The 11,729-nt window shown below is 37.2% G+C and overlaps 1 protein-coding gene across 1 annotated transcript in view; it reads left to right on the top strand.

Moving 5' to 3' along the window:
• ints7 (integrator complex subunit 7) overlaps positions 1–10,631 on the top strand; it is a 34,158-nt gene extending 23,527 nt beyond the window's left edge. The window contains exons 13-20 of the mRNA XM_039737949.1: positions 2,462–2,668; positions 2,978–3,172; positions 4,799–4,902; positions 6,923–6,991; positions 7,307–7,439; positions 8,237–8,335; positions 8,678–8,863; positions 9,994–10,631. Of these exons, the coding sequence (XP_039593883.1) occupies positions 2,462–2,668; positions 2,978–3,172; positions 4,799–4,902; positions 6,923–6,991; positions 7,307–7,439; positions 8,237–8,335; positions 8,678–8,863; positions 9,994–10,290 (1,290 nt within the window). The 3' untranslated portion in view covers positions 10,291–10,631. The remainder of the gene's footprint in view (positions 1–2,461; positions 2,669–2,977; positions 3,173–4,798; positions 4,903–6,922; positions 6,992–7,306; positions 7,440–8,236; positions 8,336–8,677; positions 8,864–9,993) is intronic.
• The last annotated feature ends 1,098 nt before the right edge of the window (positions 10,632–11,729 follow it).

Genomic DNA, 11,729 nt, shown 5'->3' with positions numbered 1-11,729 from the left:
AGGAGGTGAATGTGTAAGTTGAGCACAGAGTGTGCCTGTGAGCAAATGAAACTCTGGGAGGTTGTATCATAAACACTTTATCTATCTATATAATTTATAAAAGATATATTTCACAGCATATTTTTCTCCCTGCATATGTACTTGCATAATGATTGTTATCCTTTGTTTGTTGAAGTGAAGCGGGGTTTTCCTTTGTAGTTACATGCAGAGCTGTTGGGCATTACCTTGACTTGCTTAGTGAGTGTCAGTACACTTCACAAAGATAACATGGAAGCTGGAAATTACTTCTGCACTGAGAGCTGTTAAAATGTATCGCCCACTCTCTCAGCCAAGTCCATCAAATATGTTGTATAACTGCACAAATGGCATGTTGATAGTAATTGTTACAGGCTTCTAAACATAACACGCTGCATAAAAGAGCACATTAAAATGAATCGGAACTAAATGAATTCTGATGATGACAAGTGTCTTTGCTCGTATTGTATAATCAGGTGAGTCCTTTCTGTGAACACTTCATAGAGGTTTCTCTTTAATGCAGGCTGACAGAGGTTATAAAGCTAAATTGTTTATTTTTGTTGAAAGGCCTCTGTAGTAAAGTATATTATGGTTTTGTGTTGCTTTAAAGGTTACTGCTAAATCAAAAAGTGTAAAAACATTGAGAGGCATTTTATCAGTGTGGACGTCTGTGAAAATGTACAGTGTGGCCACTGTGTACTTTTTGTTAAAATGCACTAACCAAACTAGTAAGCATCATCTTTTACTAATGATTGAGGTTTACTTAAGCCATTGGAGAGAAATGACTGTATGAGAAAAAAAAGCAAAAATTAATCAAATGTGATACAGGAAATGCTTTCTTCCTGCCTGAATCTTAACCCTGTGGTCATTTTTTCTGATATCCCAAGCTTCTTAGATTCATTTCAATCACAGTGACTGCAGATTTCTGAAATTGTTTAATTCTATATCTTGTTACTGTTCTTATTTTTTCACTTGAGACATTTCTAAAATGCTTGTTTTTTTTATTTCTGTATTCTGGATAGGAGAAGACCAAATACTTTGCACATCTTCACATAAGACTGAGTTAGCTGGGTAGTAGTTGGCTCACTTGACATCTCTTTGCTATCTGATAACTGATAAAGGTAGAAAGAAGCAATTAAGGGTTTAATATCTTTGTTTTTAAACCAAATCAATTAAAATGACATTGATCAAAACAAAGTTGATTACATTAGCAGTCTTTGGCTACTTACTAAGACAGTGGCTGGAGGGAATGAAAATGCTGCCATTGACCTTCAGAATCTGAATTTGAAGCCATTACTTTAGCAGCTATGTTCCACATCTCGCCACTGAATCCTATTTACTTTTTCATAAGGGTACTGTTTGTGTCCCCCCCAACCATCATCCAATAACAATCACCATCCGTTATACACCTGCCTTTCTATGCATATGTATGGCTTTATTATGGTGTAAGGCAGGATGAACAGTACACTACAGTCCACTTTTCTGCCCAGCAAGCTATTTTTAGCAGAAAACCGCAGACTTTTTTTAGAGCAATTTAAATTTCCTCAAACAACTTTGACTGCAGAAACTCCACAAACATGGACCCTTCTGATCTGAATGATCGACTGTATGAACCCAATTATTTTGTTAACCATGGCCCTGTCTGGAAAAGGTGCGTGTATTTTCCTTTCTGCAAGCAAAGTCAAAACAGACTAGCTAATGTGGTATCACATTGTACAGAGGCCATCATCAGTTGTGATAGGGTCAACATTTAAATTTGCTGGATGTACTTGTAGGCATCCCTGAACCTATTTAACCAACTTTGGAGTGTGGGTTGTGTGTGAGGATCTGAGGCATTGGACCCTATCCAAAAAACAGTTGCTCACACGCAGTGAAATTTGGCACAGATAGCGGCATTTTAAAATATTAGAAAGCTGTTGAAAGCTTTAGAATAATGAGCAGCAACATTTTGTTATGATTAAATTTTGAAGTTGCAGCTTTATGAAGGGAGGTCATGTGTTGGGCATATGATTTTTTTTCAACATATTTATAATTTGTGTTTACATGTGTTTAATGGAACCTCTGTTACAATTTAGTAGACTAAAGACGAGAAACCGTAACCAGTACCAAACAAGAAATGTGCCTTTCCATGATTTGTTGATTCTTAGGGAGGGGGGGAGGCTTTACAAATATATGTAAAATAAGAAAACTGTAGGCAAGCCTGGCAGAAACTGGTAAACTGCCAACAGATGAAATGTGAGATGCTTGTTAACTGCTCAGTAGAAGTATTTAATTGTTGAGTTTTCTCTATAGGTTTTGTATCCGCGGTGCCTATTGACCACTTGTACACTTTACAAAGCAACTACGACTAAAAGTACAGTATAAGGGGAACGGGCACCTATTGACTTGCACAAGTGACACCTCATTATTTCGGCTTACATGTTGAAATTTGTTCTTTGTTTGTCAGGGTTGCCATGAAATGGCGAGTGAGCTGTACCAGAGCCTGCGGACTCGAGTGGCCTCAGAGCACTTTTACTTTTGGCTCAATAGCTTAAAGGAGTTTTCACAAGCTGAACAGTGCCTAAGCAGCATACAGGAAGGTGACCACAGCACAGTTATGGCTGCCATTGCAGAGGCCCTGAAGTCCTATCAGAAGGGAATTGCTTCATTGACGGTAATTTTTTTTTTATTAATTTGCATTTTAACAATAAAATAACTGACAGAGCCTGATATTTACAGTCATATTTCCTCACCATACTGCATTACATTTAAAGTTGTTTTTTTTTTTTTGTTGACAGGTATGTAAATGAAGATCCTGTTATATCAATATGTTGGCAGTTGATAAATTTTTCATTGTTTTAGTCTGATGTAGTCTTATTTTTAGCATATTTTCAGTACATACTATTTTAAAGATAATTAAAAAATGCACTATTATCTTTAGCCTTACACATTTGATTTCTGTCTTTCTTTTTTTAATCTCTAGGCAGCAAGCACTCCTTTAAACCCACTGAGCTTTCAGTGTGAATTTGTAAAACTGCGCATTGACACTCTTCAGGCCCTATCACAGCTCATTTGTACCTGCAACAGCCTGAAGACCAGTCCACCACCAGCCATTGCCACCACTATTGCCCTAACATCAGGAAACGAATTACAGCGATGTGGACGTATTTCCACACAGGTGTGTCCCTCTATGCTGTTGCCTTTATTTGTAATCAAAATTTTACAATCTTCTGTTCTGGAAGTGGACTTCAAAAACGGCTCAGACTGCAGTAATAAGCTATTAATAAAATGATTAACAGTACCTCCTCAATCTGAGAAAGAAAAGAACTATTTGATGTGAAGTAAACAAATCCATTATTACGCATGGGATTTGCTAAGGATATGATGATACATCATTATGACACTTGGGGGGATGATAGAATCAAACCATAAAATTGAACATTAAAAAGATAATTTCTGTATTATTTTGAGTTGTGTTCCAGTTTATCCATCCATCCATCATCCAACCCGCTATATCCTAACGACAGGGTCACAGGGGTCCGCTGGAGCCAATCCCAGCCAACTCAGGGCGCAAAGCAGAAAACAAACCCCGGACAGGGCACACACACACACACACGCACACACTAGGGACAATGTAGAATCGCCAATGCACTTAACCTGCATGTCTTTGGACTGTGAGAGGAAACCTACGCAGACACAGGGAGAACATGCAAACTCCACGCAGGGGGGACCCCGGAAGCGAACCCGGGTCTCCTAACTGTGAGGCAGCAGCGCTACCCACTGTGCCGCCCAATATTCTAGTTTGTTATTCCAAAAATATGTCAGATCTTTTACACATAATTAGTTCATTCATCTCACTTAAACCTTGTAATTATGGTAATGACTCACAGAATTCTCAGTTATTGTACTTAAAATAGTTTTGGATGAATCCTTGTTAGATGACCTTCTATTTTTATAATAGGGATGTCAACAAATGATTGAAATGGTTCTTGTTTTAAAATATTGTTTAAATATGTACAATTATGGACTTAAAATCCTTTTGGGTGGGGGGTGGTTAAGACAAATTACATTAAATAGTACCACCACCAAAACAACAAAATTAATACACAAAATAATGTTGAATATAATCAAGGATGGCAGAATACACGAATAATAATCTCAACTGAATGGGCCTGCAGGTTCTTGTATCATTTGAAGATGGAGGGCCAGCCCAGGTTTGTAGCATGCCAAAGCTTTTGATTCACAAGGTTTGCTAATGTTAGATGCATGTTTCATATTAAGCTTATCCTTCGCTGTAGTACTGTGGAAATCAAAATGACCTCCACATTCCATGTAATCCTGTCCGGGGCATTTGGTGTAAGAATTGTGTGCTATTACTGATGTTATAAGCGATAATGAAGTGATGCAATTTGATATTTAAGAGCCAATTAAACACATTCCTGGCTCCTACTGCAAATGTGAGCACTGCCTCATGGAGTCATACACTTGTATGTAGCACAAAGTATAATCAAGCTACTCTGTGTGTCAGCAGTATTGCAGTATTTTTTGTTGTGACACATCCTTTTTTTTTTTTTTTCTTCCTAATAATTATCACATGGACAGTGATGAGCAGGAAAACCTGGGAAATGTAATTGCACTATGCACAGCAGATATAAATTAAATATTAGAAAGTAAACGTCTCTTGAGATGATGGGGTAATTGACATGAGATTTCTACCAGAAGGAATAACTTTTGTAGTGGTTTGTTGCTTTACTCACTGAGTCCTATTTAGCCTGATATGTACGTGTTTCTCTTTTTTGAATAGATGAAAGTGTCAATGGATGAATTTGGAAATTTGGCAAATCGCTACAGTGATCTTTACCAGTCCTCGTTTGATGCAGATTCTGCAACGCTGAGGAATGTTGAACTGTATCCTTTTGGTATTGGACAATGAGCGGTACAGGTGACAAATGCCTTTTCATTTCTGCTCAACAGTACCTGTGTGGTGTTTTTAGGGCTTTCTTACATTGAAAGATTTAAATTGGAAAACATTTCCCTCAGTTTTAGGACCTATTCTGTTAAGATTGTTTTGTAGTAAAATAAATATTGATAGTTTCAAAGTGTTCATGTGTAGGCAGTGTGGTCTTGCAATCTAATGAGTTAGATTAATAGCCAAGTATTTTAGATATCCCTTAAGAGACTCTGTGTCTCCTAGAAAGACATTAAATCAGTGGTTCTCAAACTTTTGTATTTCGCCCCCTTTCTACCTGGAATAATTCTGCCCCCCTGCATAATATACGATAGATGAGAATAGCCCCTGATACAACTAACAAAGGTATGATACTCGTGCGGTGTCGTGGTATCCTATCATTTTTACTTCCATAAATTTTGCATGTGTTCGGTCAAATTCAATGAAATATTTACATTTTTTTTTTTTAAAAGCGCTTTAATAACTGTTAAAATGCCTTGTGTGGTTTTTGGTAGTAATTCTATTCCCAAAAACAAAGAATAAATTATTTATTATTATTTAATTTTTTTTTTTTATGTAAAGAAACGATTAAATACGTTTTAATTTTTAAAAATCTTGTAAACGAGGACACCAATGAAGTCTGTCTGCGCGAGACGAACATATTTTTGTCCGACAAATAATATACTGCTGTTAGTTGTATCATGAAAATAACCCAATACGCAGTAAATTATTTAACTCAATTTGGTAATATTGGCTACGCTGTCAATGTGGTGCAGTCGCGCCGCATTATCACCTGATCTACTGTTACCCGAATGTTCATGACAGATACCGATACATCTCAAACTTTCTGGATTGAAAATACGCAACTATAAAAGCAGCAGCAGCGGCGCCGCTCTTCATAGAAACAAACTTCAAATAGAAAAGGAGCTCAGAGTGTCGAATCTCGAATATCAAACCTTAATTAAACGCACCTTCCTCCCTGCAGTCTAAAAATTTCAGCTTTATCTCTGGCAGATTATATTTGAAAAGGACCATGTCTCATAGCTCATATACCATTTATTGTTCCAAGTGAAAGGTAAAATATTTTTATACGTGTAATGAATCCAAGCTAAGGCTACTTGTAATATATGAAACAACAGTAAGAAATCCTACATTTCCACATATCCATATAAATCACAGTGATTACTGATAATTAATGTTGAGCAACAGTTCATGCAGCATTGAGTTTGTAGTGAATCTTGGTTCTGCTACTCAAGAATGTTTGTTTTGAGACCAACAAAATTTGTGTCATTTACACCGGTAGAAAGGTGTTTTAATCTTTGGGTGCGTTTTCCTGTGGTAAATCTCTGTGCATCTGGTTATCATTTTGTGCATAATTTAAAGCACATTTTCTGCCACATGTAGACATTTTGTTGAGCCATTAGACAAGGGCTGTGGTATTCTGGTAGTTAAGTGCTGACGTTGCCAGTTATGATAGTAGTCCTGGTGATTGAAATTCTAAATATGTACTAGAGTGCATTCCTCCACAGCTCCTGCAGCATGGATATCTTCGGCCTCACCTACAGGAATTGGGAAATTGCTGGGTAACAGCAAGGGATTAGTTCTTTTGTAGCACCTTTTCCTATGCAGAAAATGCAGTATTATACTCGATTAATGTACTTTTGTTATTCTCTGTATAGAAAATATGCAGCATGTCACATTTTTTTAAAAAATGGTCTGTGTAATGTGAGCTGGAAAATGCAGATAAGCACAAAAGTATCAATGAAGAAAAGCTCTTCAAGGAGTTTGAGTGTCGTCGTGAAATTGCATGCAAAACAAATTTTAGTGTGAATTTAGCAAAACAGAACTTGTCTGTTTTGCTCATCTCTATTATTTGTTGGTGATGTTTTCTGCACACTACACATCTCCACATTACTACATTGCTTTTGTTTTTCTTTTAACTATACGGCTTGCCTATTTTCCCTTTACCCCGTTCTTCAGACAACAGCAAAGCTGCCTCCTGATTTCTCACATTATTGAAGCCTTGATCCTTGATCCTGAATCAGCCAGGTAAGAGAGTTAGAGTTTCATTCAGAGTTTGTTTGTTTTAAAGTGTAACTTCATCAAGATGCCAAGAAATTTCAGAGGTGTATTTGTTGAGAGCACATAGTTGAACATTTTAATACTATTCCAAAGCTGGAAGTTTTCAGTTATATGTTTTTGTTCACCTTTATAACAAAAGTGATTATGACCCGTCAGAATGTTAAGTATATTTCATTAACCCGCTTAATTGTGGTTTACCTGTTTGTTTTATAACCCCAAATTGGGGTAGCAATCTTGAGGAGAGTTTTTTTTTTTTTTTTTAAAGTAACTGGTTGTCTTCAGCTTCCAGGAGTACAGTGTCTCTGGGCCAGTGCAAGCTGAAAGTGAATATGAAAGAAGGATGATGGCCATCTTCAATCATGTGTTAGAAGAGGTTGAATCCCTCAGTAGGAAGTATCCTCCTGTTTCGTACCTGGTAAGAACAGAGTTGCAGTTTGTAGCTTTTTAATGTCAATGATGCACCAAAGGTGGGGTGTTAATTGTAATCCTAAAACCTGCATTATGTTTGAGTAGAGTCGAGGAAAACTTTATGATGTGCGTACTGCATAGTTGACAGTTTGTGGTGGCTTTCACTTTAAAATATTGCTGTTTGTACCAACCTTTATGATTTATTGTCTTGAGATTTTTTTTCCCCTTTTATTTACTGATTTTATTTTTTTATTTTTAAATTCTTAGTTTATTTTGGAAACATTTTAACATAACTCCGTTAACTGCTTCACTAATACTATTTTGGCACATGCAGATACCTGTCCTGGTACCATCTAACATAAGGCAACACACACACACACACACACACACACTTGCACAGAGAGTTTCCAGCTTTAATTTTTTTTTAAGGAAGAAAACCCTTAAGTAAAACTTGCAGAGACATGGGGTGAACATGCAAAGGTAAACTCCACAGTATGTGTTGTACCGTTTTTATCATCTCGTTTTAGTCAGTGAATTCTTACATTGTGCCCTCACACATTCAACACTAATCATTCCTATTTGTGTAAATTGTCATGTTCTGATAATCCAAGGATTGCAGATTGTGGGGTGCCTAAAGGCCCATGTTTGTTAATTTTGCCGTTCCCCTGCCAGTCAGATAAACATTATTATTTATTTTTTTTTATTGTAGTTTTTTCCTCTTTGCATTCTTTTTAGCTATTGTGTGAACTCGACATACTAATGTATTGCATGCATTTGTCTTTTTTTTTTTTCTTTCTATTACAGCACACTGCCTGCCTTTGTGATGCAGTCATTGGTCTGCTGAAGGTACCACTTTCTTTTCAAAGATACTTCTTCCAGAAATTGCAATCAACAAGCATCAAAGTAAGTAAGAATGTATCACTTTCAAATGGTATGATTAACTTCTTTAATAATGTATATGTCAGTCTCCAGTAATATTTTTGTCAACCTTGCTGAATAAAGTTAGCTATTTACTATCGGTGGCCCCTTACACACAGTTATTTAAAATTAAGGAAAAAAAAAGATTCTGTATCATCTAATTAAAGTGTGGGGTTGGCTCATTGATTTAGAAGTTATTTCTGTGCTTACTTGTGCCAGGCCTAATACCAGTGGCACCATTAACAGAACTGCCAAATCTGTATGTTGACACTCACAGTTGTATTCCTTGAACATAACTTTATGTTTATATCCTTTTTATATATAAAGCTTGCTCTGTCACCAGCACCCCGGAATTCCAATGAACCAATCACAGTACAGAATAACCAGCAGTTGGCTCTTAAGGTGGAGGGGGTGGTTCAACACGGTTCAAATCCTGGCCTCTTCCGTAAAATCCAAGCTGTCTGTTTAAACGTCAGCTCCACCATACAAAACAAGACTGGACAGGACTACAAGGTAATAAATGTGTGGAGCTTGTTTGTTTTCTTGTGTACATGTGTGGTTCTACTCCTAGTCTAACGGTTTACTGTCAAGGTGTCTAGGGGGCAATGACATTATGTGTGTATCCTGTGATGCACTGCGGCTCTTTCCATGTGGAGCTGCTGTCTGTCTTGAATGTTTAATAAATAACCCTTTCCTTTCAAGTTAAAGTTGTTGAATATTAACCCCTCCTGCTTTTGACGAGGAAAAAACAGAAAGCTGTTTGTTTTAGCATGGACTTTAGGTAGAATTGTGATGTGAAAGTCTTTGGGCATGACGTGAATTAGGTAGGCTTCTTATAGTCACATTATGCACTTTTCAGAAGTGTAATCTGGGCAGCACACTGCCTTACTGCTCTAGTGCTGAGGGTTCAAGTCTTGGCAGATCAGACTCCTTTTTTCTTGGGTGTCTGCATTCCGTTAACGTGGCTGGTGACATTTTTTACATGCATTTCAAGTCTGTGATAGTCAGTATGATTTTGTGCACTGTAATGTGCTGGTCTAGTAACATTACTTCATGAGTCGCCCACAGAATCAACAAGCACATTTAAGAAGGCAGGCTCAGTTATGGGATGTGATCTCAACCCTCAAAAGTAGTAGCTGAGGAGAAAAGACATAACTGGTGGCCAATATGTACAATACTGCACATCCTATACTTCAGCACACTTCCACTAAATATTTTGAACTCAATAATTATTAAGTAGAAATGTGTCAAGAAACGCTGCTGGGGCTCCTTCCTGCCTATGACAATGCACCTTTATTAAGGTGACTGCTTTCTTTAACCAAGTCAAAAGGTTTTTCTCCTTTTTTGTTATTCTTGTGTGTTTTGAGAGGGAAAGCATTGGAGCTGAAGGTGTATTGGTTGCACATCCACTGACTTTACGGCACAAAGTGAATTAAGTTAATTACTTACCTCAAGTGACTTGTGCACTTCAGTAAATGTTAAGCCTGTTATCTGAGATGGACTTTCCTTTAGCACCTTGATGGTAAAAAGCAGAGTAGAATTTTTAGCATCTAAATCTGAATTTTGTTTTCTTTCTTTTCTTTCATTTGGGTTGTGCAAGGAATTAAGCTGTTTAATATACACAGTGTTTTATTCTCTGTTAGATTCCGCTAGACAATATGACCAATGAAATGGAACAAAGAGTTGAACCTCACAATGACTACTTCAGCACACAGTTTTTACTGAACTTTGCAATTCTTGGTAACCACACAGTGACTGTTGAGGCATCTGTAGTTGACTCTGATGGTGTTGTCTGGAAGACCGGCCCGAAAACTACAGTTGCTGTCAAATCATTGGAGGACCCGTATTCCCAACAGCTTCGCCATCAGCAACAGCAGCAGGCAGCTCTGCAGGCTGGCCCCCAGCAAGCACCACAGAGGAATGTCTACCGTTTTCAATAAACATACATGAGACAACTTGGCATCCTTCCTATGATGGACCTTTCATTCAGCTGGATGCTCTGTGAATATTTAGATTAGTTAACAGTAAAAAATGATCCACTTGCATATTTCAGATGCACACAGATTTTAGAGCCTTTTTCTGTGTGTGTGTGTGTGTGTGTGTGTGTGTGAGAAAATAAACTCCTTTTTAAAAATCATTTTCAAGAGTGGACAATTGAAGTGCATTTGTACATTTTCCACTCCAACAGAAGTTTGAAATGATTGTGAACAATGTAAAAAAAAAATTAACTCAAAATTATACATCAAGCACATCTCTCTCACCTAAAATTGTCCAAAATGTTTTCAGGGCAGGATCTAACCTGCAAACGTTGCAATCGAGTCTCAGCCTCAGTGGGTCACATGTTCTGGGCCTGCACCAAGTTAACATCATTCTGGACCAAAATCTTTAAATGCCTGTCGGACAACCTCGGTGTCCCAATCCTTCCTTGCTCTAAATTAACAGCTGTGTGTGTTTGGTGGGCTCACAGAGGGGCTTAAAGTGGAGGAGGACAAACAAACTGTAAATACCTTGACTATACTACTGGCACGTAGACTTGTCTCGCTCAACTGGAGGAACCCTAACTCTGCTATTCTGTGTCAGTAGGTAACTGATGATGTTATATACTGTTTGAAAATGGGGAAAAAAATCAAATTCTCACTTAGAGGATCTGTGCAGAACCTTTTCAAAACCTGGCAGGATCTGATCAATAACATTTTAGAATAAGTTTTTTAAGCACTGAGGATTTTTCTTTTCCATTTATCTTTATTTACTTATTAATTCATCATCTTGCTTATTTTTGCTAGCTTTAAGTTTTACTCTGCTAGCTTAGGTCTCTTTCTCAAGGGTGGGGGTTGACTTGTTTTCGACCTTATGTTTTTAAAAATTGATTTATTTGTATGGAATATTGTGTGATTTTTAATAAAATCAAAAAAAATCTAGCAAGTTAAATAACTTTCCTATTGTATACTTAACTGTGTTTTTGCTTTATGTTCTGCTAATATTCTGCCTCATCTGACTCTAGCAGCTCCGTCAGGGAAAGGCATTCAAATTCTTAAAATAACAAATTATGACCACAGCCATTTTAAAGAAATGGTGAAGTGAGGGAAAAACTGAATTTAAGCACAACAAACCATCCTTCAAAGTGACATCTCCAGCGGGGTCAGAAGGATGAACAGAATTCTTTCAAGAAAAGCTGCGTCTGAGATCCGGGGTTAGTGATTTATAAATCTGGGCAAAACCGTAGTAGATATTAGAAAGAAGTACCCAACTTTTGGAATCAAAAAATCATGCAAAATAAAGATGAAAAGTTCGAGGGAATTAAAACTTTTTTTTTTTCTTCATTCAGTGTATTCAGGTAGATGCCTTTGTTTTAATTCTACCTTGTAAAGAAATCACAAAG

The sequence above is a fragment of the Polypterus senegalus genome, chromosome 16 (genome assembly GCF_016835505.1).
Source record: "Polypterus senegalus isolate Bchr_013 chromosome 16, ASM1683550v1, whole genome shotgun sequence".
Lineage (NCBI taxonomy): Eukaryota > Metazoa > Chordata > Cladistia > Polypteriformes > Polypteridae > Polypterus > Polypterus senegalus.
The sequence above is the reverse complement of the archived record's forward strand: the minus strand, read 5'-3'. Positions and strand labels throughout refer to the sequence as shown.